Source organism: Leuciscus leuciscus (genome assembly GCF_965113295.1).
Source record: "Leuciscus leuciscus genome assembly, chromosome: 3".
Lineage (NCBI taxonomy): Eukaryota > Metazoa > Chordata > Actinopteri > Cypriniformes > Leuciscidae > Leuciscus > Leuciscus leuciscus.
The window spans coordinates 873,092-900,909 of NC_138727.1; the positions used below are offsets into that span (position 1 = coordinate 873,092).

The 27,818-nt window shown below is 40.7% G+C and overlaps 2 protein-coding genes and 1 long non-coding RNA gene across 3 annotated transcripts in view; 2 read left to right on the forward strand and 1 right to left on the reverse strand.

Moving 5' to 3' along the window:
- The window catches only part of LOC309494219 (rhodopsin kinase GRK1-like), a 10,345-nt gene extending 610 nt beyond the window's left edge, over positions 1-9,735 (forward strand). Inside the window, exons 1-7 of the mRNA XM_082163479.1 lie at positions 1-1,579; positions 5,014-5,141; positions 5,597-5,754; positions 6,781-6,864; positions 7,639-7,763; positions 7,989-8,190; positions 9,369-9,735. The exon at positions 1-1,579 is cut by the window's left edge and continues 610 nt beyond it. Of these exons, the coding sequence (XP_082019605.1) occupies positions 878-1,579; positions 5,014-5,141; positions 5,597-5,754; positions 6,781-6,864; positions 7,639-7,763; positions 7,989-8,190; positions 9,369-9,661 (1,692 nt within the window). The 5' untranslated portion in view covers positions 1-877 and the 3' untranslated portion in view covers positions 9,662-9,735. The remainder of the gene's footprint in view (positions 1,580-5,013; positions 5,142-5,596; positions 5,755-6,780; positions 6,865-7,638; positions 7,764-7,988; positions 8,191-9,368) is intronic.
- The window catches only part of LOC309494552, a 116,881-nt gene that overhangs the window by 51,024 nt on the left and 38,039 nt on the right, over positions 1-27,818 (reverse strand). The window lies entirely within an intron of this gene.
- cenpe (centromere protein E) overlaps positions 12,460-27,818 on the forward strand; it is a 53,104-nt gene continuing 37,745 nt past the window's right edge. The window contains exons 1-16 of the mRNA XM_082163745.1: positions 12,460-12,601; positions 13,495-13,601; positions 13,670-13,759; positions 14,222-14,340; positions 14,696-14,815; positions 18,537-18,618; positions 18,708-18,775; positions 18,860-18,934; positions 19,046-19,097; positions 21,508-21,595; positions 21,679-21,808; positions 21,897-22,016; positions 23,327-23,479; positions 23,775-23,922; positions 24,499-24,598; positions 24,829-25,171. Coding sequence (XP_082019871.1) covers positions 12,546-12,601; positions 13,495-13,601; positions 13,670-13,759; positions 14,222-14,340; positions 14,696-14,815; positions 18,537-18,618; positions 18,708-18,775; positions 18,860-18,934; positions 19,046-19,097; positions 21,508-21,595; positions 21,679-21,808; positions 21,897-22,016; positions 23,327-23,479; positions 23,775-23,922; positions 24,499-24,598; positions 24,829-25,171 — 1,851 coding nt within the window. The 5' untranslated portion in view covers positions 12,460-12,545. The remainder of the gene's footprint in view (positions 12,602-13,494; positions 13,602-13,669; positions 13,760-14,221; positions 14,341-14,695; positions 14,816-18,536; positions 18,619-18,707; positions 18,776-18,859; positions 18,935-19,045; positions 19,098-21,507; positions 21,596-21,678; positions 21,809-21,896; positions 22,017-23,326; positions 23,480-23,774; positions 23,923-24,498; positions 24,599-24,828; positions 25,172-27,818) is intronic.

Genomic DNA, 27,818 nt, shown 5'->3' on the forward strand with positions numbered 1-27,818 from the left:
TCACCTCACAAAGATGCTTTCCAGAACCTTTCTGATCTTCTTTCATCACCAAAATGACATTTCTTCAAATGTCTTAAAATATCTCGAATGTAACTCGACACCCTCGCCTCATTTAGTATGCACGGTTCTATGAATATGCAAATGAGCCCCGCCTCCACTCACTCACTCAGCTCAGAGATCCACTGGTTGACGATCACATGTTGATCTGATTGGTTACAAGGTAGTTTGTGACGTCAGAAACACCAGCGATTTCAAAGCGTTTCTTTGGTTCACTGCAGTTTTAAGGAGGAAATACTCAGCAATGGTGTCGACTTATGAGTTTACACATGGTTTAAGCAGATTAAACACACCACATAGACACACAAACAACATTAAAAGCTGGAGTTACACCACTTATGGACTTTAATTAAGCGGGTCTAACCAAGGTTAAAACCAGGCTGGAAGTTCAGCTTATCAACCATCTAACAATCTGCATCCAGCTTTTCTTGTCTGTTAAAGGCATAACAACTGATGATTCATCAATATTTTCTTGTTTCAGGGGTTTTATTTCCCCAGCGAGTGAGTTCTGGATCTCGCTCCTCCATCCGTGAAGGGTTTTAACCCGAGGAAGGTATTATGGAGTTAGAGGATAAACCCTTATGAAAGATGTTGAGTCAGGTAGATCTGTGTGTGTGTCTGTGTGTGTGTGTGTCAGGGCTTATCGTTCACTTCTCCATCAGACACCGGATCCTTCGTTCGCTGTCCGAAACCCCTATCCCGAATCTCATGATCTTCCCGAACTCCTGTCTCAGGCGCTGAGCTCCAATGCTCTCGCTGTGACTCTCCATCATCTATCCTCGTCTGGTTCTCAGTCCTCGCTCAGACTCTTCTCCTCGTCATGGACATCGGAGGCTTGACTACGGTGGTGGCCAACTCGGCGTACATCTCGGCACGCGGGAGCTTCGACGGATCCGCCAACCCGGCGGCCAACCGGGACAAGAAGTACCACGCCAAACTCAAGCTCCCGCACATCACCGTGTGCGAAGACCTGCGGGAAACCCTGGACCTGCAGTTCAAGAGCATCTGCGTGGAGCAGCCGATCGGCAAACGCCTGTTTCAAGAGTACCTGGAGACCACCAACGAGTACAAAGGCCCGAGTCGCCTCTGGAAGGACGTGGAGGCGTACGACACAGCCGAGGATAAAGATCGGGCTCAGAAGGCCGGGAAAATCCTCCAGCGCTACATGGAGCCGTCGGCTAAGCTCTTCTGCCCGTTCTTACCGGAGAACGAAATCACGAAAGTGAAGGAACGACACCAGGAGGCGGCGGATGATCTGTTCGTGGAGATCCTGGCGTGTGTGTTCGACTTCCTCAAAGAGGTTCCCTTCACCTTCTACCTGGAGACCATGTACTTTAAGCGCTTCATGCAGTGGAAGTGGCTGGAGATGCAGCCGATCGGAGAGGATTGGTTCCTGGACTTCCGGGTTCTGGGAAAAGGAGGATTCGGAGAGGTGTCCGCCTGTCAGATGAAGGGCTCCGGGAAGCTGTACGCCTGCAAGAAGCTCAACAAGAAGAGGCTGAAGAAGAGGAAAGGCTATGAGGTACGAGAGCGAATCAGGCTCGGTTGAGCTGGGAATTCTGGGAATATGTCCCAGATATATGTTCTAAGAACATTCCCATTGAGTTAGGAAAAGTTATATTTGAAAGTTATGACCGTTACAAAATAGAGTTAATGTAACATTCTATTGTATCATTCGTCAAACATTATGGAACGTTCTGGAACAAGTAACAACATTTAAAAAACGTCAGACGAACATCCAACTGAAACATTCCATGAAAAATGTGTAAATAATGTTTTTGTGCAAACGCTTTGAGAACGTTATAACAGACCAGATAACATTTAACTAACGTTCCAGTAACGTTAATCGAACAAAACGTTCCCTGGTAGAATATCTGTTCAAATTGCGCCTGCAAGAAACTCTACAAGGAGAAGCTGAAGAAGAGGAGAGGCTGTGAGGGATGAAGATCTTCCTGTTTATGTGGGTCTTTCTCAGGAAACAGTGGCGTAATATATGTTGTAAGAACATTCACAGTGAGTTACACATTCAAGCATTATGGGAACGTTACTTTTGAAAGTTCTCTGAACGATGTATGAATAATGTTCTTGTGCAAACGCTTTGAGAATATTATGAAAGACCAGATAACGTTGAACAAACGTTCTATTAACGTTACTGGAAGAACTTTGAGAGATGGTTCTCTGTGAGAACATTGAATATAACAGGACACTGTCACCGTTTACTCAGTTATCTGCTCAAATTATAGTCATTATAAAGCATTATGAAAGCAGCTCGTTGTGTTCGGATGAGGTGAATCATGTCTTCCTTAGGGAATGAGTTCATGGCAAATATACAGTCAAACCAACATTTATTCAGACATCGTCAACATTTCTCACATTATCTCAGTTTATTCGCTATAGTTTAGAAAATGGTACTAAAGAACTCAGAGTTATGAACTCAGTTGATATTTGACTGGTTTTGTCCGTCCTTCTGTTAGACTGTCTCACACATGAATTATGTTGAATATCTGTCAGCTGTTAAATTTAACTACACAATTAGATAATACCAGTTTAGCTCAACCAATCACCAAGCAATGCTTCATTGTGTTCTGTCTGTGTGTAAAAAGAGCATTAGCAATTAAAGACAAAACACTTCAGTAAAACATGATCAGCTCAAAGTGTCCCAATCATTTCTGCTCCCAGTGTCACTGGTAGTCTCTGTATGAAGAATTACTGGGTGTAATATGTCACAGTTTACTTTATTTTGCTCTCCTCACTTACAGAAATGAACTATAGTGTCCTGATCACACTAGTGAAACAATATCACACATGATATCTGGTGTCTGAATAATGTTGGGTTTGACTATATGTGTTCTAGGAACATTCCCATTGAGTTTTGTCTTAGTTATGTGAATATTCCACTGAATCGTTCTTCAAACATTATGGGAAAAGTTAGACAAACATCCAACTAAAACATTCCATGACAGATGTATGAATAAAGTTTTTGTGCAAACGTTATTAAAGACCAGATAGCATTGCACGAACGTTCTATTAACGTTACTGGAAGAACATTGAGAGAACCTTGCCAGAACGTTCCCTGTTAGAATATCTGTTCAAATTACGCCTGCAAGAAACTCAAGAAGAAGAGGCTGAAGAAGAGGAGAGGCTGTGAGGGATGAAGAAGATCTTCCTGTTCGGTTCCAGGTTTAAAAAGTGTTTTCTTGGTTGAGGAAACATCCCATATGATCCTTCTTCTAACATTATGGGAACGTTACTTTTGAATGTTTTCTGAACGTTCTGAAACAAGTAGCAACATTTAAATAAACGTTAGACGAACATCCAACTAAAACATTCCATGATCGATGTATGAATAATGTTCTTGTATGAAAGACCAGATAATGTTGAACGAACGTTCTATTAACGTTACTGGAAGAACTTTGAGAGAACGTATTTATTTCTTGATAGTTCAGACTTTTACAAAACTGCTCCAGTAAATAAGGAGCACATTAACACACAAATTACACATTCTTGTGTCTAAAATCATAATTTTTACATAAATAATTCATCTCACTTTTATTGGTAGTTAGTGGTGTGTGTGTGTGTGTGTGTGTGTGTGTGTGTGTGTGTGTGTGTGTGTGTGTGTGTGTGTGTGAGATGCTCATGTTAATGTCCACCACTGATGGACCTGTAATGGTAACACTTAGATAACAGGACATGGATTGTGTGATTAAGAAGCTCAGGCGTGACATTGATGATGAAGGTGAAGGCTTTACTGTGCTAATGTGCTTTACTAGCGCTCTACTAGCGCTCCACTCCTGCACAGATTATACATCTCTCATCATTCATCCAGTTTCTGCTTTTATCAGTGTTTTACTGATGGGTTAAACATCCAGTGATCGCAGATGCATGATGTTCCTCGTCAGTTCCCAGTTGATCAGATGTGTGTGTGTGTGTGTGTGTGTGTGTGTGTGTGTGTGTGTGTGTGTGTGTGTTTCAGTCAGTGTTAGAGCTGAGGAAGCTTTAGCTCATTATGAAATGCCACTCCAACACATAAATATGGAACAGATTTGTGGGAATCCTGGACAGCAGAAACGCTGGAGACGCGGCCGTACGAGGGGGAACGTTCTCTCAAAGTTATGAACAAACTTTCTTCCAGTGACATTATTTTTTCATTTGGACGATCATGTTTATAATGACCTCATTCACAGTTATGAATGAAAACATTATTCATAAACACATCCTTTATATGTCATGATGCATGAAACTAGTGAATTGGTTCTCATGCAAATGTTGTCATATATTGAGATCTGCTTAGTCTGAGTTTAGCTCTTTCTGCGTGAATGTCAATGTGCGTTCATATACTGAGAGTGTCTGAGTGTCTGTTAAATTACATAAAACATTTTTATAAATAATATTGATAACAACTTGAGTGAAAAAGCTAAATGAACATGAATGTGAAAATGTCTCAGTCTGAACAACGAGTCACATGATCAGCGACACTGACATGCTTATTTTATTTAAATCTGAATCTGGAGTCTCCTGCTGTGTGTGTGTGTGTGTGTGTGTGTGTGTGTGTGTGTGAGAGAGAGAGTGAGTGTGTGTGTGTGAGTTAATGAGTGAGTGAGTGAGTGAGTGAGTGAAGATGTGTGATTGTGAGAGTGAGTGAGTGAGTGAGTGAGTGAGTGAGTGAGAGAGAGAGTGAGTGAGTGAGTGAGTGAGTGAGTGAGTGAGTGAGTGAGTGAGAGAGTGTGAGAGTGAGTGAGTGAGAGTGAATGAGAGTGTTTGAGTGAGTGTGAGAGAGTGAGTGTGAGAGAGAGAGTGTGTGAGAGAGAGTGTGTGTGTGTGTGTGTGTGTGTGTGTGTGTGTGTGTGTGTGTGTGTGTGTGTGTGTGTGTGTGTGTGTGTGTGTGTGTGTGTGTGTGTGTGTGTGTGTGTGTGATGTGATGTGCTGATCTGAAGATGTGTTGTTCTGGGTTCACAGGGAGCGATGGTGGAGAAACGGATCCTGGCTCGAGTACACAGTCGGTTCATCGTGTCTCTGGCGTACGCCTTCCAGACCAAAACTGAGCTCTGTCTGGTGATGACCATCATGAACGGAGGAGACCTGAGGTCAGACACACACACACACACACACACACACACACACACAAATGATCAAAAACACTGCCAGTGTCAGGCAAAAAAAAAAAGACAACCGACAGGAGAGCACAGAACACACGGACAGATGAGCACACGAGAACGAGCGGCAGAAGACCAACACTTCCAGCAGGAACGTCCGAATCCCGACACAGAACCCATCCCGAACAGGACATGAGTGTCGGAGTCGGAACGCCACGCTCCCAACATGAACCCACGCACAAAACCAAGAACAAACTAGACCGTAGTGACAGAACCTTGACAATTCTATTCTATATTTATTTTAATTACCTTTTATCTTATTATTTTATTCTTAGTATTACTGTATTCTGTTTTACTATTTTATTTTTAATTTAATTGAATTCACTGATTTCCCTTGTAAACCTCATGCGAGAGCGTCTGTGTGTGTCTGTGTGTGTGTGTGTCAGGTACCACATCTATAACGTGGATGAGAATAACCCCGGGTTCTCTGAGGCCAGAGCCTGTTATTACGCGGCTCAGATCATCCAGGGAATGGAGCATCTCCACCAGAAGAGGATCATCTACCGAGACCTGAAGCCTGAGAACGTCCTGCTGGATAACGAAGGTGAGCTGGAGCTGCGCTTCATTCACACACGCATACTACGCCCTAAGACTGTGTGTATCAGAAGAGCAGACAAGCTTTGGGACAAACGTCGTACAATTGTGTCAATCATCCTGTCACAGTAAACTGACCTGTCAATCATCCTGTCACAGTAAACTGACCTGTCAATCATCTGACCTGTCAATCATCATGTCACAGTAAACTGACCTGTCAATCATCCTGTCACAGTAAACTGACCTGTCAATCATCCTGTCACTGTAAACTGACCTGTCAATCATCCTGTCACAGTAAACTGACCTGTCAATCATCCTGTCACAGTAAACTGACCTGTCAATCATCTGACCTGTCAATCATCCTGTCACAGTAAACTGGCCTGTCAATCATCCTGTCACTGTAAACTGACCTGTCAATCATCTGACCTGTCAATCATCCTGTCACAGTAAACTGGCCTGTCAATCATCCTGTCACAGTAAACTGACCTGTCAATCATCTGACCTGTCAATCATCCTGTCACAGTAAACTGACCTGTCAATCATCCTGTCACAGTAAACTGACCTGTCAATCATCTGACCTGTCAATCATCCTGTCACAGTAAACTGACCTGTCAATCATCCTGTCACAGTAAACTGACCTGTCAATCATCCTGTCACTGTAAACATAACATCACATAAATATTTTTTATCAGGTTAAACTTTGATTAATCATTCACCGTCAGTCACGCATATCCACCATGTTTTGTAGTTTTTTAACACTTTTTACTCGTGTTTGTAGTTCCTCCTCCAAAGCGCAGTGGATTGTGGGTAATATTAACCGTTATAGTGAGCACGGACACACACTTCGAAAATCCACCGGAGATAGAAGATCATCCGGGACTTCTTGCGTACTCTCTTCAACACACTGTGCTTTAGGACACACTTATTCTAATCTCACACACTGTTTAGGAAGGATAGTGTGAACACTGAGACGCAGAGTGAGACTCTCGCACTACAGTCATGTGATCAGTCATGTGATCCTCCTGTCTGTGTTCAGGGAACGTCAGGATCTCGGATCTCGGATTGGCTGTGGAACTCGCAGACGACCAGCACAAGATCAAAGGTTACGCTGGAACTCCAGGTCAGTGCGAGGTCACAGTCAGTGACGCTCAAGTACAGCGTTTACTACAGATCTTACGGTTACACTTTATTGTGGGGTTCAATTCTCACTATTAACTAGTTGCTTATTATCATGCATACATCAGCTGTTTATTAGTACTTATAAAACACTTATATGCCTTATTCTGCATGATCATATTATACATCCCTTAATCCTACAATACTAAAGTTAACAACCTTACTAACTAATAATGAGCAGTAATTAGGAGTTATTGAGGCCAGAGTCATAGTTAATAGTGAGAATTGAACCCTAAACTAAAGTGTGACCGATTAAAATTTTTCATTTTAGTAATTTTGTTGTGTACTTTTGCCATTTTTAGTAGTTTTTGTTGTTTAAATATGTCTATATGGTTTTTATAAATTTTTATTTCCCTTTAGTTTTGTTTATGGTTTAGTTTGGCTTCAGCTTTTGGTTTTTAGGCGACATCGACAATTGGATAAACACACAAAACTTTCAAATATTATCCTAACATTGTCATATTATCCTTATAGTTTAATCATTACAAACACAAGTTGTAATTGCTGACTCACACTCTCGTTGTGTTTGTTAAACTGAGTTCATGACATTAACTAACCATATAACATGTGTATTACTATAGCTTTATACTATATTACTGTATATCACTGCCGTATGAACGTGACGTTAACACTCGTCTCTGACTGATGACTGAATACACTTCCTGCTTTCATGCAATAAAAACACTATATTAATGTGTGTGTGCGTGTGTGTGTTCAGGGTTCATGGCCCCGGAGCTGCTGAAGGGTGAAGAGTACGATTACTCCGTGGATTACTTCACTCTCGGGGTCACGCTGTTCGAGTTCATCGCCGCTAAAGGACCGTTCAGGACTCGAGGAGAGAAGGTGCTCTTCAACATTCATTCTTTTTTCTTGTTTTTAAACATATTTTTTTACAACACATTTAACAAACATACATAATAACATACACTTAAATACAAACATAACTTACTCAAATCCCTCCACAATAACCCTGGCAGTCGAACTCGCACTCTGATGAACATGACAGTTCTGTTGTCCCACACTCGTGGATCAGCCGCTGTTCTTCTCCATGTTTGATTGTTTGCTCAGGTGGAGAATAAAGAGGTGAAGAAGCGGATCCTGAACGACCCCGTGAACTTCCCGGAGAAGTTCAGCGAGAACGCCAAGTCCATCTGTGACGGGTTACTGGCTAAAGAAGTGGACAAGAGACTGGGCTTCAAGAATGGCTCGTGTGACGAACTGCGCGCTCATCCGTTCTTCAGCGAAATCAACTGGAGGAAACTCGACGCAGGTGCGGATCTGAATCATTACCAGTTCATAATGTTTCTGAAAGAGTCTGCTCTATTGCATAAGTACAAATAGTGCATAAGTACATAGTGCATAAGTACATAGTGCAAAAGTTCATAGTGCATAAGTAAATAGTGCATAAGTACATAGTGCATAAGTACATAGTGCATAAGTACATACTGCATAAGTGTATAGTGCATAAGTGTATAGTGCAAAAGTGCATAGTGCATAAGTACATAGTGCATAAGTACATAGTGCATATGTACATAGTGCATATGTACATAGTGCATAAGTGCATAGTGCATAAGTGAATAGTGCAAAAGTGCATAGAGCAAAAGTGAATAGTGCATAAGTACATAGTGCAAAAGTGCATAGTGCAAAAGTGCATAGTGCATAAGTACATAGTGCATAAGTGAATAGTGCAAAAGTACATAGACCAAAAGTGAATAGTGCATAAGTGCAAAAGTGCATAGTGCAAAGTGCAAAAGTGCATAGTGCATAAGTACATAGTGAATAAGTGAATAGTGCATAAGTGTATAGTGCAAAAGTGCATAGTGCATAAGTACATAGTGCATAGTGCATAAGTGCATAGTGCAAAAGTGCATAGTGCATAAGCACATAGTGCATAGTGCATAAGAACATAGTGCAAAAGTGCATAGTGCATAAGTACATAGTGCATAGTGCAAAAGTGCATAGTGCATAAGTACATAGTGCATAAGTACATAGTGCATAAGTACATAGTGCATAAGTACATACTGCATAAGTGTATAGTGCATAAGTGTATAGTGCATAAGTACATAGTGCATAAGTACATACTGCATAAGTGTATAGTGCAAAAGTGCATAGTGCAAAAGTGCATAGTGCAAAAGTACATAAGTGAATAGTGCATAGTGCATAAATGCATAGTGCATAGGTGAATAGTGCAAAAGTGCATAGTGCATAAGTACATAGAGCAAAAGTGCATAGTGCATAAGTACATAGAGCAAAAGTGCATAGTGCATAAGTACATAGAGCATAAGTGCATAGTGCATAAGTGTATAGTGCATAAGTGTATAGTTCATAAGTTTATAGTGTATAAGTGCATAGTGTATAGTGCATCATTTGGGACACAGCTAATGGCGATGTTTATGCAACTGGCCCTCTAGTCATGTGATGCACTAACGGCACACTGATTCGCTATAGGGATTCTTCCTCCTCCGTTTGTCCCGGATTCGAAGACGGTTTACGCCAAAGATCTGGACGACGTGGGCGCGTTCTCCACGGTGAAGGGGGTCGGCCTGGAGGACGACGACAAGAACTTCTTCGACGAGTTTGCGTCGGGAAACATCTCGATCCCGTGGCAGGAGGAGATGATCGAGACCGGCATGTTCGGCGAGCTGAACGTGTGGGGTCCGAACGGGACGGTGCCGAACGACCTGCGCCGAGAGTCAATCCTGGAGCAGCCGCCCAAATCATCCACCTGCAGCGTCTCATAATCACACACACACACACACACACACCACCTGCAGCGTCTCATAATCACACACACACACCACCTGCAGCGTCTCATAATCACACACACACACACACACACACACCACCTGCAGCGTCTCATAATCACACACACACACCACCTGCAGCGTCTCATAATCACACACACACACACACACACAACACACCACCTGCAGCGTCTCATAATCACACACACACACACACAACACACCACCTGCAGCGTCTCATAATCACACACACACACACACACACACACACACTACAGCGTCTCATAATCACACACACACACACACACACACACACACACACACACACACACTTCAGCATCTCATAATCACACACACACTCCACCTGCAGCGTCTCATAATCACACACACACACACACCACCTGCAGCGTCTCATGATCACACACACACACACACACACACACACCACCTGCAGCGTCTTATAATCACACATACACACACACACACACACACACTTCAGAATCTCATAATTACACACACACACACACACACACACACACACACACACACACACTTCAGCGTCTCATAATCACACACACACACACACACACACACACACACACACACACTTCAGCGTCTCATAATCACACACACACACACACACACACACTTCAGCGTCTCATAATCACACACACACACACACACACACACACACACACACACACACACACACACACACTACAGCGTCTCATAATCACACACACACACACACACACACACACACACACACACACACACTACAGCGTCTCATAATCACACACACACACTCCAGCATCTCATAATCACACACACACACACACACACACACACTACAGTGTCTCATAATCACACACACACACACACACACACTTTTTAAACAGGCTTTTAAACAGAACCGAATATCTGAGAATAAAGAGGGAAATGCTTTGCTGTCGTCTTTTAGATCAGTGAGTAATAACACCTGTACGTGAGATTAAATTAATATTACACGCTATGATCTACTGTACGAGTGATGCTGACATTGTTCTGTGATCTGAAGCGTGAGAATGTGTATATTTGTGTTTACAATCAATAACATTTGGTTCAGAAGCAGGAGTATAGACCTTCGTTCAGCAGAATATTGCAACAGTGCAGTGAATAACTCAGTGCTTTTCTAATCGATTTCATGCTTTGAAACCTTTTTCCCTGAACTGGTCTTAGTGGATTATTCTAATTGCTTTAATTAATGCCTTGATTGATTGTGATTGTGTTTTATGAGACCGGTCGTCTCGTAGTGTCGGCACACATCTGGGCCACATCTGGGCCACATTTGATCCACATGTACCGGATCCGAGCCAGATGTGGGCCGGATGTGAACCGAATCTGAGCCGGATGTGAACCGGATCTGAGCCGGATGTGAACCTGATGTGGGCCGGATGTGAACCGGATCTGAGCCGGATGTGAACCTGATGTGGGCCGGATCTGAGCCGGATGTGGGCCGGATGTGGGCTGCCACTATGTTCCCGTCTGGGACTGTTGAAGCATGAACACACAGACGCTTCTGTTCTGTGCATGAATCGCTTTTTAAGTGCCCTAGCGAAGACATCAGTAGACTTTTTGGAAACCCGATTCTTCTTCATGTAAAAAGCTGTAAATGTCTATAGGTTGCATTGATTATTGAAGTACTTCTGAATAATATGATAGTTGTCATAATTATGATTTCAAATAAATGTTTTGCCATAATACACCTCTGGTGACTCTGTGCTTTATCTGTGATGTTGACACACTACACACACTACACACACACGTTTTTATGCATCTGTCAATTTTGTGTTTTTTCAGACTAGTGGGGAAAAAAACATCCAAAATACACTTTTATCTCTATCCTTTAGAGCACTTTATCTATTGTTGGGGGATTTGTTCATATATACTTTTCCTGATTTTATACAACATTTTATTGCTACATATTATTTTATTTTTTTTATGTTGAATGTATTTTCTGATTTGCAATATCCAAAATCCCCTCTGTAAAAGCCTTTGACTCTAATATATCAAAACAATTCAACAAGAATTTGAACCTTTTCTTTGTTCTAGAAATGCATATTTAATTAGAAAACACGTCATTTGCATATATAAACATTACATTTAAAAAAAAACTTGTAATACGACAAATGTTTGCAAACAACGTTTTTAAAACATTTTTACATTCAGAAATATCGTTTCCATAACTGAACGGGAACGTTATAGCGAAAGAATTTTAGAACATATTTTTGTTATGCGGGATATTGGAGTTTAGTTGATTAGCCCGGGGCTAGTTGTCACACTTTTTACTCCAGTGAATATTTCTCCAGGTGGTTTTATTTTTAAAAGTCAGTTTCTGTATAGACACAAACCTAAAGTCTTACATTTAAAAAAAGGTATTTAGCACGAGCTCATGTGTTGTTATTGACACTGACTTGAGAAATTACCGCATTAAAATACCATATTCAAAATGTTTTATGATATACTTAAGCAGTAAAAGACTTCTGAAAACAAACAACAAAAATGAAAAAGGTTACATTCAAAAGTATTAAACCAATGAAATGTAATTAATAAATTGTATAAAATTATACAACGTTCCACGACTGGATGATATTAAAAGTAATATATTCATGAGGCTCGTTTAAAAACACATGGGCGGAGTCTCGCTCCTACATTCCACAGGGAACTCACTCAACGGACATGTTGTTTGTTGTGTCAGGGACCAATGAGGGCGGCCGTTGAACCGCGCATGCGCACAGATCGTCCAATGGAAAGTCGGTTAATATTTCAAATGCGCTCAGTCAGTCTCAGTTAACGTTAGTTTCAATAGCGCTGCGGTTTCTCGTTAATAAATGAATCGAAAATGACGGAAGAATCTGCTGTAAAAGTTTGCGTTAGGGTCAGACCCCTCATTAAAAGGTAAGAAAAGATCAATATTTACAGTATGGAGGTGAATTTGACGTCAAAAACAGTCTAGAGGTAACGTTATAGCTGAGGGATTCACCGAGTGAACAGTCATAAGCTAATGACATGATAATCGTAAATTGGCACCAAAGGGTGTTTTTGTTGTATGATTTTTCTGAGGTAAACCATTTCTAAAAACTGATTATGAACAATTAATTAATAATATAACTTATCTAACATATGTCGCTGGTTTAACGTTACCAGAGGCCAGACTGTGTCTTCGGAACTAACGTTAACCCATAGAAGCTTGTGTCCGTCACTGAAGAAAACATTTTAAAAGATAATTGCGACTTTTTATCTTTCAGTTGCGAGTTTGTATCTCGCAATTTTGACTTATTTCAAAATTGTAAGATTATAAAGTCCAATTCTGAGTAAAAAAAACGTTAACGTTACCCATTTTTTATTGGCGGAAACAAGCTTCAATATTAATCTGACCAACTAGCTTAGCTGGTGATCATAGGTTCAAATTATACCATACAATCTACTTTATGTATCTGACATAAAGTTATGACCAGTCTTAAAGGAATAGTTCACATCAAAATGAAAAATAATGTCATAATTTACTCGTCCTCAAGTTGTTCCAAACCTGAATGAATGTCTGTCTTCTGCTGAACACAAAAGAAGATATTTTGAAGAATGTATATAACCAATAAGTTGATGTAATGTTTCCCCATTGACATCCATAGTATTTGTTTTTTTCCTGCTATGGAAGTCAATGGGGTCCATCAACTGTTTGGCTACAAGGTTTTACAGCGAGCGACAGTCTGCCAGTCTCCATACAGCTCGTTTATTCCATGTTTATTTTCAGTGTTTCGACATCAATGTACTGATAATCCTGATGTTTTCAGGGAGGAGTCTGAGAGTTCAGAGCCAGTGCAGCTCTTCTGGAGAGCCGATAAACAGGCCATCCATCAGCTGGACGAAGATGGCGCTACAACTAAGAGCTTCAGCTTCGGTGAGTTGAGCTTCAGTGGATCTTCCTGTGTGTGTGTGTGTGTGTGTTCTGACCCTCGTGTGTTTCAGACCGAGTGTTCAGCGCTGCAGAGACCACCGCTCAGCTCTACCAGGACATCGCCAAGCCCCTGGTCGTGTCTGCAGTCGAAGGCTATAACGGTGAGGCCGGAACAGCCACACATTACGTCATCAGGTTGAAAGGTCAAGCGTGACGTAGGCGAAAGTACCATCCAATATTTACAAAGCGGACGTGCAAAGACTAAGTCAAACGGGGTTTACTAAATGAATAAATAAAAGGGAAAACAACGATATCAGACGATTGTGAAGTTGGAGGAGAAATTGCTCTACCCTACATTTGAACAAAAACACGTGTGACCTTTCAACCTGATGACGTAATGTGTGGCGCATCACAGCTAGTGCAAGATGATCATTTGTGGTTATAAAGTATGTACATTTAAATTTTTGCTTGCCCTACTGTAGTCCACTATATGGAGAGAAATCCTGGAATGAACTAATCCTTTTAGACATGGTGCAATATCAGTTACAGGAAATAGTGTATTGTACACTAGAGGTATGTTGTGCACTTACTCAAAGTTTGAATGCATCATCTCCTGTTTTCAGGCACGATATTCGCCTATGGACAAACGTCATCCGGAAAGACTTTCTCCATGATGGGAAGCGATCATAATCCGGGAGTGATTCCCCTCGCCATGGCCGACATCTTTAAAACTATTAAAAATGTAAGTGTCGGTGAATCTTCCTTTTGGCAGGGATCGTACGAAGTGCTTGATGTACTTGAATTTGACTTTTTGAAATGTAAGTCCTGGAAAACCTATGAAAACAGTCATATTTATGAAAAGTGCTTGAATTATGCATTAATAAAGTCCAGTTTTACCACGAGGTTTGAGATCTGAACCGGTTTACAGTGCTCACGCTTCAGGCTTTTCCTCATAAATGACGGCATTGTCTTTTTGGGGCGAATCATTGTAGTTTATTTCAGTACGTTTGTCTTGTACATGTGTTAATGGTTCATTAACCAAGGCCTTTTCTGGCAGTGAGCATTTACTAGCTTTATTTCTTTGCGTCGTCTTCCAGTTTCCGAAGAAGGAGTTTCTCCTGCGCGTGAGCTATATGGAGATCTACAACGAGACGGTCACGGATCTGCTCTGCGACAGCTGGAAAAGACGGCCTCTGGAGATCCGGGAAGGGAACTATGTGAGTGTTTGGTTGGACTCGTACAGCAGATGCGAGTGTAGTTTCAGATCTTAAAGGGGTAATTCAACCAAAAATGAAAATTAGCCCATGATTTACTCACCCTGAAGTCATCCTAGGTGTATATGACATTCTTCTTTCAGACGAATACAATTAGAGTTACATTAATAAATGTCCTGACTCTTCCAAGCTTTATAATGGCAGTGAATGGCTGTTTCTGTTTTAAAGTCCGTAAGTGCATCTGTCCATCATAAGAGTGCATCTGTCCATCATAAGAGTGCATCTGTCCATCATAAGAGTGCATCTGTCCATCATAAGAGTGCATCTGTCCATCATAAGAGTGCATCTGTCCATCATAAGAGTGCATCTGTCCATCATAAAGGCCCTCTGAAGCGAAGCCATGCGTTTGTGTTAGGAAAATACCCATATTTAAAACTTTATAAACTGTAATCACTGGCTTCCGACAGACGGCCATACGCATCGATTTAGGCTTTTATTAACCTCCCCCCCCCCCCGCAGCTGTGTGGAGTTCGTTTATGATGGATGGATGCACTTTTATCATGTATAGATGCACTTTTATGATGGATGGATGCACTTTTATGATGGATGGATGCACTTTTATCATGTATAGACAGGGGTGCACATAACATTTTTGGTCTTGTTCTCAGGGGAGAACCTGGGGTTGTTGCTTGGTCCTCACATTTTCAAATGCATTTTTTCCTTAACCCACCTCACGGGAGAAACAAATAAGAGGGATGCATAACATAGACTATTGTTAAATATTGTTATTATCTGACTATACCTACATCAAAAAAAAAAAAGCACACTTTAAAATAGTCAAATTTTTATCAGGCAGTAGGCTAATATGGCCTAGTCGAGTCTATGCAGACTGCTTGTTATTATCAGAGATGGCAACGCCGGCGAAGGAGGTAACTTTACGTGACAAACTCAAAAAAGGAGAATTAAAAACAAAGGCAATAGAAGGTCATCCATCCATTTTTTCCCCCAAAACGCTATAAATCCATCCTTTATATATATATATATATATATATATATATATATATATATATATATATATATATATATATATATATATATATATATATATATATATATTTTTTTTTTTTTATTGATGGTTTGTCTTTTTTTTTAAAGTATTTTGTCATTTATGAGGAAAAAACAATCTTACGTGAGTGACAGTTCTCCATTACGGACGAGACCTCTGAAAGCGCTGCGGCACTAAAAGACTTTCAAACTTTCACAGAGACCTCAAACAGAAAGCACAAAGCATTTCTTTAAAGCGAATTTCGTTTTGTATTAATTGTATCTTAATTTTAATCCATGTTTCATTAACCACATTCCTGGTTTTAATAAATAAAAAAAGTAAATAGGCTATCTTGATTGTTTAGGCAATTTTTTTAATTATAGCCTAAGTGTAAAATATTAGGCTGTGTATACCGACATGGATCAATTATTAATATTAAATTTCATCTGTCTTTTGTAGGCATAGGCTAGCTGATGGCGCACCAACGAAAAATCCTAAATGATGTGCCAAAATGCGTTTTCTATTAGGCTACAATGAAAATATTGTACAGTCAGGTTTGCCGAAGTTCGTTTAATTTAGGCTATTTATTTATTTAAATAATTTATTTATTTTTGTCCATGTGCGCCGATCGGAGACGGAGTTCACTGCTGATATTCTGAGGTAAGAGAGTTTTCTAGTCTCGCGGCTGTCATCAGCAGCGCCTTGCATCCATAGTGGATGGCGGGCGGGTGCGGTTTTGAAAATTGGTCAAAAACGTTGGTGCGGATGGATGGCGGACGGATGAGTTTTGCGATGCGGTTGCGGATGAAATAGCCCATCCGCGCATCTCTAGTTCTGAGGCCTATCCAACAACACAGATTGCGCACCTATCTATCCTAGGGCTGGGCAAAAAAATCGATTTTTCGATTAATCGTTTTTTAAAATGTGGTCGATTCAAAATCGATTCTCAAACGCCAAGAGTCGATTCAAAATCGATTCTCAAACGCCAATAATCGATTTTTTTCCATCTTTATGTATTAGTTTTCCTCCACTGTTCATAGGCTTGCAAACTCAATTTTATAGCTAATGCTGTGAGATTTTATGGTAGTTTTATCTAAATCATAAAATAACCTCAATTAGTGCTGCACGTTTAATCATATCGCAATCGCTATGACAAGCCTATACGCAATTAGGCTATATGACCAAAATGCTGCCAAAATGCTGTCGTGACTGTGACAGAAAAACTTGCGATGATATCGTGCGTGCGCACAAGACAGCACAGAATAGAATTATCTTTCGCGCTTGAACGAAGAACACACACAATTATGCCAAAATGTATTTTTGTCGAGTATCTTTATAACATAAGAGCAGTCTTATGACGAACGTGAAGAGTTGTGCCTCGTGAGAGAATGAGTCCGCGTGTGAGTTCCGCGTCTCTGTCAACAGCGGCTGGTCTTAAAGGGACAGTACACTGTAGCCACTAATTATCTCTGTCATTTAAGTTAATCAAAGAACAAAGAGAACAGAGAAAAACACTCACTGCTCTTGAATAAAGAACTTTTGTAACTTTGATTAGTCAATATATAATTTATAATTAATGCAACACAGACTGTTTGATAATTTTATTCAATTTCTATGGCCTAGCTGTTAGACAGGAAGGGCACATATTATATTATATGCAACGTTTTTTATATGTGGGTTTATGTGAGGATTGTTAACCTGTTTGATCAAGACATGCGACTGTTCTGACTTGTCCAATTTTCAGCATCAATTTTTCATCTTGCATCAAAATCCTGTCTATTCATTGTATGCATTTGAAATATAGAGTTGGGTTCTGTTTTAATGTACCCAAGTGTACCTAAAATAAAAAGAGTTTAATATACAGGTTTGTAGCTCTTAATTTCTTTTTATTAATTAAACACTTGAAAACTTGTTCACTTTTTTTTTTTTTTATTTTTTTTTTTTATAAATATAGGATTTGTATTTAATATTCATTGAGTGAGTCGAATCGAAATTAATTTAGAATCGAAATTGGAAAAATCGAATCGAGAATCGAAATCGAAAATCGAATCGAGAATCGAAATCGAATCGAATTAGAGCTTGCGAATCGAATCGAATTGTAACATCTGAATTGATACCCAGCCCTAATCTATCCCCAAATCTTAGGTACGCAAATGAGGGTTGCGGCAATTCATCTGGTACGCATTGTTTAATTGGGTAGCGCATGCGCACCTGCGCACCACTTATGTGCATCCCTGTGTATAGATGCACTTTTATGATGGATGGATGGATGCACTTTTATCATGTATAGATGCACTTTTATCATGTATAGATGCACTTTTATCATGTATAGATGCACTTTTATGATGGATGGATGGATGCACTTTTATCATGTATAGATGCACTTTTATCATGTATAGATGCACTTTTATCATGTATAGATGCACTTTTATGATGGATGGATGGATGCACTTTTATCATGGATAGATGCACTTATCATGTATAGATGCACTTTTATGATGGATGGATGGATGCACTTTTATCATGGATAGATGCACTTATCATGTATAGATGCACTTGGAAGAACCAGGACATTTTTAATATAACTCCGATTGTATTCAATGCCATATACACCTAGGGTGGCTTCAGGGTGAGTAAATCATTGATTTTTGAGTAAACTAACCCTCTGACTGTCCACAGAAAAACGTGTATGTGGCTGATCTGACCGAAGAGCTGGTGACGTCTCCGGAACAAGCCCTGTCCTGGATCACCAAAGGAGAAAGTAAAGCTGCTCTCATTGAATCACTCGCTCGCTCGTTCTTTATTCTGCTGTACTGCGGTGCTTATCTGATCCTCACTTGATTCACACAGAAAACCGGCACTATGGGAAAACTAAAATGAACCAGCGCAGCAGCCGCTCTCACACCATTTTCCGCATGGTAAGAGGCGATGTGAACTGCAGTGTGTTTGGAGTCTGGTTTATTTGGACTGTTTAAGTTCCTATGGTTTGTGTTCTCTGTCAGATCCTGGAGAGCCGTGACCGAAGCGAACCGGCGTCTGGGGAAAACGCTGAAGGAGCCATCATTGTGTCACATCTGGTGAGTTCAACACAAACACCACCCTTCTGTGTGACTTCATTCACTGACATCATTCGGATGAGCAACATTTATCACGTTTAGTCAGTGTGGTGTTGTTTCCCGTTTCTGTAGAACTTGGTGGATCTTGCCGGCACTGAACGGGCGAGTCAGACGGGAGCTGAGGGTAATGACTGTGTTTTACTGTTTCTTCTTTTAGTCTGTTTTTGGAATTAAATGGGCAAACTACACGATTTCACAGCTATAGAGTTGTAATGATTCGCAAACGACAATGTCCGTCGAGATGCAAGAACTGATCTTTTTGTCTTGCATAGTGTGTCATAGTGGACGACAACTGATGCGGCGCTTCAGTGTCCTGACATAAAGACTTAACATGTTTCATTTTTCCCGGTCCTCCATGACCGGTTCCGTCACATCTGTGACCAATAGGAGCACAGAAGCTCTTCCCTACACAGCTTTCAAACAATGGAGATTATAAATCTGGCACATTTGGTTATGTATACGTCTCTGTGATTGTCTATCCAAGTGTTCTCTGTAGCGAAGGAGAATATGATTTGCTAGTTAAAGCCGTTTCAAGCTCTCACCGGGTTGCTGAAGCGTCTCTGTCATGGCAGTCCCTCGAGGAAACATCATCAACGCAGGCGTATAGTTGCCGAATCTCCACGAAACATTTCTTTTTTTGGGGCTTTTCTGACAAGACAGCCAGTACAGAACACGGCGCTTCGGTAGCCATCGCTTGTGTACGCTCTTCTTTCTGGAAGTCAGTCGCTAGTTCCGGCCTCTTGATGACATCACACACGACGTTAATGAGAGCAAGTGGTGATTGGTCGGGATGCAAGGTGTAGTCCGACGAGTCAGAGTCAAAATCGCATAACAGGGACTATCGTAACAGTCAGAAATATTGTGTGTTTTGAACCTGGCACAAATAGTCATTAAAAAAAAACATTCTGAGAGCAAAAGATTAACACTCGCACACACACACATGCACGCGCGCACACACACACTCTTACACAGACACACACACACACTCACTCACATGCACGCGCACACACACTCTTACACAGACAGTGAGTGAAATGAGTGCGAGTCAATGGCTGTAAGCATTATCGCAAAAATTATGCTTCACAATGATTAAAAAAACAAAACTAAACCTTGACAAATAATTATTGTATAATGCCTAGGGTTGGGCAAAAAAATCGATTTTTCGATTAATCGTTTTTTTAAATGTGGTCGATTCAAAATCGATTCTCAAACGCCAATAATCGATTTTTTTCCATCTTTATGTATTAGTTTTCCTCCACTGTTCATAGGCTTGCAAACTCAATTTTATAGCTAATGCTGTGAGATTTTATGGTAGTTTTATCTAAATCATAAAATAACCTCAATTAGTGCTGCACGTTTAATCATATCGCAATCGCTATGATGACAAGCCTATACGCAATTAGGCTATATGACCAAAATGCTGCCAAAATGCTGTCATGACTGTGACAGAAAAACTTGCGATGATATCGTGCGTGCGCACAAGACAGCACAGAATAGAATTATCTTTCGCGCTTGAACGAAGAACACACACAATTATGCCAAAATGTATTTTTGTCGAGTATCTTTATAACATAAGAGCAGTCTTATGACGAACGTGAAGAGTTGTGCCTCGTGAGAGAATGAGTCCGCGTGTGAGTTCCGCGTCTCTGTCAACAGCGGCTGGTCTTAAAGGGACAGTACACTGTAGCCACTAATTATCTCTGTCATTTAAGTTAATCAAAGAACAAAGAGAACAGAGAAAAACACTCACTGCTCTTGAATAAAGAACTTTTGTAACTTTGATTAGTCAATATATAATTTATAATTAATGCAACACAGACTGTTTGATAATTTTATTCAATTTCTATGGCCTAGCTGTTAGACAGGAAGGGCACATATTATATTATATATAACGTTTTTTATATGTGGGTTTATGTGAGGATTGTTAACCTGTTTGATCAAGACATGCGACTGTTCTGACTTGTCCAATTTTCAGCATCAATTTTTCATCTTGCATCAAAATCCTGTCTATTCATTGTATGCATTTGAAATATAGAGTTGGGTTCTGTTTTAATGTACCCAAGTGTACCTAAAATAAAAAGAGTTTAATATACAGGTTTGTAGCTCTTAATTTCTTTTTATTAATTAAACACTTGAAAACTTGTTCACTTTTTTTTCTTTTCTTTTTCTTTTTTTAATAAATATATGATTTGTATTTAATATTCATTGAGTGAGTCGAATCGAAATTAATTTAGAATCGAAATTGGAAAAATCGAATCGAGAATCGAAATCGAATCGAATTAGAGCTTGCGAATCGAAATCGAATCGAATTGTAACATCTGAATCGATACCCAGCCCTAATAATGCCTAAATAAATATCCAAATGTATATTTTCAAAGCATTAAATCTAGTATTTTCACAGCCGGTTAGTGGCATAGAACTGTTCCTGCTCACAAATGAGCGTATACAGCCTAAGTTTGAGCCATTTAGGAAATGCTTAAAATATAACTATTGATTTAATGAATTTGTGTGTTAAAAGCTCTCTTCTGTTTCAGGAGCCCGGTTAAAAGAAGGGTGCAACATAAACCGCAGTTTGTTCATCCTGGGTCAAGTCATTAAGAAGTTATCCGAAGAGAGTCAGAAGTGAGTTATATTGTGACTTTCACCCTGTTTTTGGTGGCAAACCATATCAAACAATAATGTCTGGTTTCCATTCCATCCAAAAGGGGCTTCGTGAATTACAGAAACAGTAAACTGACCCGAATCCTCCAGAACTCTTTGGGTGGAAATGCAAAAACTGTGATTATTTGCACCATCACGCCAGTGACCGTGGACGAGACCGTCAGCACTTTACAGGTACGAGGACCATACGCTTCTTCACTGCTGTCTGCTCTGATACAGGGAGATGTGCTTAACTCATCTGTGCTCTTACTGCGGTTTAAAGTTTGCGAGTGCAGCGAAGCGCATGAAGAATGACCCTCACGTCACGGAGGTCTCTGATGAAGGTGCGCTCTTGAAGAGATACCGCAATGAGATTGTTGATCTTAGACGCCGTCTGCAAGAGGTAAGTCGAGTCTCCTTCATTTATACAGCGCTTTAACCAATATAGATGTTTCACAGCAGCTTTACAGTGATAACAGGAGATTACAGTAACAGAGATTGTTTAGGCTTTACAGCAGATCTAGAATAGAGTTATTGTCCAGATAAAGTTAGTTTTGATTGATTCACTTCCGTTGTAAAGATCATTAGTTATTAACTTAGTGGGCCCTATTTTAACGATCTAAACACAAACGCGAAACGCAAGTAACTTTGTGGGTGGATCTACAAATATCTGCTATTATACCGGCGGGATAAATTACTCTTGCGCCCGACACAAATCTAAAATGTGTTGGTCTGAAGTAGCTTCATTACTCATAGGTGTGGGTGAGCATCATCAATGTGAGTATCATTTCACATTCCCTTTAAGAGCAGGCGCTCTTGTTCCATGGCGGTTTGCTATTATATCGGTGGATTTGCCAGACGCACGCCAGGAGCGGTTCACAGCCGAGGAGACCGACGTTCTCGTCAGGGCCGTAACACACAGAGAAGTGACATTGAGGATGGAGAAACACACCCAGATTAGCTTCGGTTAAACAGGCGTATGATAATTTGGGTAAATGTGTAAGCTAGATTTATGCCTATTTTTTTTTTTTTTTTTTACATCTTCATGGACACCACAAGGATTTCCCTCGTGTGGAATATTTTTCCTTGTAATAATGTATGGTTTGCAAAAATGTCTGTTTGTAGATGAGAGAAGCAAAGTGTGTGTGTGTTGTGCACACGCTACATTATGGCCAAGCATGAGCCCTTAAAATAGCATCTGAACGCGCCGCTGACTTTAGACGAGGTTTCTCCTGGTCTGTGGCGGAATTGTTTTCTGAAACTGCAAAATAGCACCAGGGAACGTTTGCGCCGGAACACGCCTCCTCTTTTCGCTGAACCGCCCCCGGGAGCGCAAGTTCATTCCCTAATTTACCGACGTGCGTCTGTGGAGGGAAAATGCAAAATAGGAATGATGCATGCGTCGCTGTACAAAGTCAATTGCGCTGAGTGAAAGATAGGGCCCCTGGGCCACTAACACGGCACCGTTCTAACAGAAAACTGAATTTGATTATTCTGGCCATTCAACAGAGTTTGGAGCTCGAGAACACAAACTTTAAAAATGGTTCCAAGGTGCAAAAAACGTTATCTCTGTGTAAACTTCAAAAACATGAATCTGTGATAACGGAGACGGTGTACACATGTGTATTATGTGAGCATGTACATCACAGGTTTGACAGTCGTCCGGTAATAACACGACCCATCACACAAACTCTTTCCCATCTCCTCTTACAGGTGTCCTCTGTCACTCAATCGACTGAAACCGAGCGAGAGTCACTGTGTCAGCTTCTGCAAGAGAAAGACCAGCTCCAGAGAGATCAGCAGGACCGAATCAAGAACTTGACCAAGCTGCTAGTTACTGCCTCAAACGTCACCCTGGTCCCGAAGGTAACCGGTTTCACCAGTCATAACGAGGGTTGGTTATCAGTTGAATTAACGATTCCTATTTCGATCACTTTGGATGTGGGCACGGTTTGGATGTGTGCGTGGCGCAGAAAGCAGCGAGTCGTCCCGCGTTTAAAGTCATATTGAAATGCTCACAAAGGAATCGATAAGAGGAATCTAAATGTTATAACAAGTATCCAATTCCTGACCTCAAGTTTTTTTTCAATTCCCAACCCTAATGGTAACTGCTCAGTGTTGGTGAAGGCCGTGGATCTGATTGTTGCATTTAAACGCACAGGTTCCCAAGCGGAGAGTGACGTGGGCTGGGAAGCTGCTGAGATCTACGCATCTGCCGGAGGAAGGTCTCGGGTCCACTGACATGAGCTTCGCTGAGCCGTACATCAAGAAGAGTCGAGTCGACAGCTCTCTGCCTGAAGAGGGAGAGGGTACGAGTTCTGTCTGAACACTTGAGAAAGTTACTTGCATTTGAAGATTATTCTGCAGTCGCTGTGAAGCACATAAATGTCATTTTCAGAATGAAGGCTTGGCCGAAAAACCTTAATGTGGTCAGTGCCACACCAGGGACCGAAGACTTATTTATTACTTAATTATTTAAAAGAATGATCTTAATCATCATAAATGTTTTGATTCTTTTAGTCTGTTTCTTGTTTTTATTCAGTAATTCAAAACTTTATCCTTTAAATATACAAGTTGAACAATAAATTATTTCTTAAAGTTAAGATAACCTTCAACTTTTTAAATCCCTCTTGTCTTAAAAGATGAATTTTTTTTTTTTTTTGCCTTATATCAAATTAATTGTTGTAATTAAGCATATGACGGCAACGCAAACCAACTGGTCCATCTTAAGACAGGCTCATTTAACACAATTATTTAACTCGCATTAAAAACGTGATGCTGAATTCCAGTCAAGCCAATAGATTGAACATTGTGTGAAGATTTGTGCGTGTCCATCACTAGATAAAGGTTCATGAGGTGTTTGCTCAGTTGTGTTTTGTGTCCAGATATGGATGAGTTCGACAGCCGCTTTGACTTCACTGCTATGGACGATCCCAACATGGACATGGAGACGAGCAGCATCACGGCCCGCAGCTCCTCGGAGGGGTGAGGACGCATCATCAATATCAACCCTGCTTTTACTCTAATGGGGCGTTTAAATCGGCTTGTTGTTTGCCTAGTTTTGTTTACTGATAAAAGTTTTCATAATCACGATAAGCCAACTCGATGATTTCATGTAAATTGCGTCGGAATTAATCGGTCCGCTCTAGCAGCAGTGCTCACATGCTCTTCTGCAGCATAAATGCATGTTTCTCTCATTTCTCCTCTGTGTTCAGGAGTCATTTCCACGACTCTCCCCGGGCGAACGAGCTGGCGCTGAAGGTGGCGTCTCTGGAGCGTCAGCTGGACGCCGAGACTCAGAGCAAACGCAGAGCAGAGGAGATGAGCGCTGAGCTCCAGCTGGAGGTGTCTGAGCTGAAGAACAAGCTGGAGGCTCGATCCACGCCGTCAGAACAGGAGCAGACCCTCTCTGAGCTGGAGGAGCTGCAGCGTCGACTGGAGACGCAGGTTCAGGAGAGACAGAGAGCTGAGGAGAAGAGCGTCGCACTGGAGCTGAAGCTGGCAGAGCTGGAGAAGTCTTCAGAAGCCCTCCTGCGCTCGCAGAACACCTGTGAACAGGTACAACCCGAGCTCTAGTCCCCACAATGCACTTCTTTTTTATGCGTATTAGGGATGTGGCGGTGAGGATATTTTCCCACCGGTTAATCAGCGTGTGACGACACCGGTATCACCGGCGGGGGCTTTTAAATCGCTAAATTGAAGGCAAATCATTCGCTCTGCTCACTCCGCGCCCGTGCGCATTTTAGTTTCACTTTCAAATTAGTGCCAATTCGTGGGCGGATTGCTTGAATGGTGAGTTCATTAGCCTATTATTCATGATGAAAAATTACAACAAAACAGGACGATGACAAATTCGCTTTGCTTTGGCACCAAATATTCCGCCATCTTGTCAGTCAACTCCTCACCCTCGTGATTAATGAGATCTGACTCCTGCTGATCTGTGCTGCGACTCTCGTACAGCTCACGGTTTTTATTAAACAGACACGTTCAGTTTTTAATTGTAGTGTCTGTTCTCTAACTGAACTAAATTATTTATTTTTAAAAAACGCTGTGGGCAAGTTAGGGCTGCACGATTATGACAAAAATCATAACTGGCGATAATTCCCTTGAAATTTTAATTGCGATTTATTAATTTCGATGATCACAATTTACATTGAATATATATATATATATATATATATATATATATATATATATATTTTATTATACATGTTTACTTAAAAATTGTGAACACACACTGTCCCCCTTTACTTAACATACACATAAATTGTAAGAATATGACTAATAGTAAAGGCTACTAAGAAATAAACATTAGGCCTATGCTAAAGCTATTAAATAGCAGTCCCAAACTAGCTTTTGTTAATACAATGTTGGTATGAGCCACCACAGTCATTTAAAAATATAAAAAAATAACACAAAGGGAAAATAAAGTGGCATTTTGGGGTTAATATTGAAACGACAGTTACCATGGTGAATACACAATATTAACAAGAACTGTTAATGAAACATGGAAACTGCTCCTGGTGAATAGAATGAAAATCATCCCTGCATGCAAATCCTTCTCAGCTAACACACGACGTACCAGTAACGTGACTTATTGCTATTTTACTTTTATTTCGTGACTTAATTTACAACGTAACAACGTTGCATGGTCGTAGTTTCCTCTGCACTTTATACACCGCGCGCGCCGCCACATTTGCGCGGGCATTTGAAGAGTGTGCGCTACGAGCACAGTATAACGGCTGACATGACAGGAAGGAACGTCCGTTTTTCTGAGGTGAAAGACTATTTATTTAACCGTACACTTACGTCACTGCCTGGTAGTTCCTATTGTGCTGGGTTTTTGTCTCTCATAACATGCTCTAAATGCATGCAGAGTGGATTTTTAATTCATTTTATTTTATTTTTTAATCGCGACTTTGAACGATTACGTAATCATGGCATCCATAATCATAATCGCGATTAGAAATTCGATTAATTGTGCAGCCCTAGGGCAAGTGATGTAACCGGTGTTGCTTCTAAACACCGACTATCGTAGCGAGTCTAATGCGTATCCCCCAGGGCTCCAGACTAACTCTTTTCACCTCCGTCCTGGAACCGTCCTAAAGTGAATGTCAACCGTCCCAAAATAAACATGTTTCTGTACTTTTTTATTATCATCTTTAGTTGTTAGTTACATAATACAAACACCATTAAAATGTTTGATATATATTATATTTATTTAGCTCCATTCAAAGTAGTTATATGTAAATGGGTAAAAAACAGATTTAATAAAAAATAATAGGAGTTAAATGCTTTTTACTCATTTATGCTTTGTTCATGCAGACCAAATCTTTATTAATCATTATTTATGAATCATTATTAAAGCTATTAACGAGCAGTGAATGCTTTTCTCTTTCTTTTGTTGCTTGATCAATATTAAGGACACAGACCGCATTAGGTTTATTACCCACTGTCACTTTAAGACATCGGATCATGTCCAATGACATGCGGATCCAATGCACTGATGAACATAGATACACTCACAACTGTTTAAGACATAACCAACATAGTTTACGACGTGAATACTCTCCAAAACGGACATTTCGACATAATGTTGTGTGTATTTGTCCACTCAGACACGAAAGAGAGCTCAGTTCAGTACTCGCGCGCTGTATAGGTGTCTCTGTGCATGGCTGCATGCTTCGGGTCGGGTGTGTGCGCACAGAAAACCGTACCGAATATAGCTCTTTTCTTGCGTCGTCACTCTTATTCAGATCTATATGTCTGCTCTACTCATTCTCCCAGACGTTACGTTTTTTTAACGTTTTATGAGACATGCAGGATTCAGCGCATGTCAGCCCGTGTGCCGCTGGGTAGATCAGCACGTTACAGTACACATGTGTGCATCGACCACAAACGCAGGACATCAGTTCTGACTGGATCGCTTCCCAAATCGTCACTATCTAACATTTTTTGTCTAGTTTTTATTTGTTGACGAAAATGTCAATAGATTTTCATCATGGTTTTTGTCATTCAAAACTAGTTTTATTTAGTTATCGTTTCGTTTTTGTCTGTGAAAATAAGCCATGTGATAGATGTACCGCGAAACAAGTCTCCGGGTGAGTAGCCGGCCAGTGATAGTAACTATAGTAACAGCATGAGAAGACGCGCTCAGTTGTAGTCAGCGCTTGGTCGGTTAATTTTGGCATTTAAGTAAGTTACT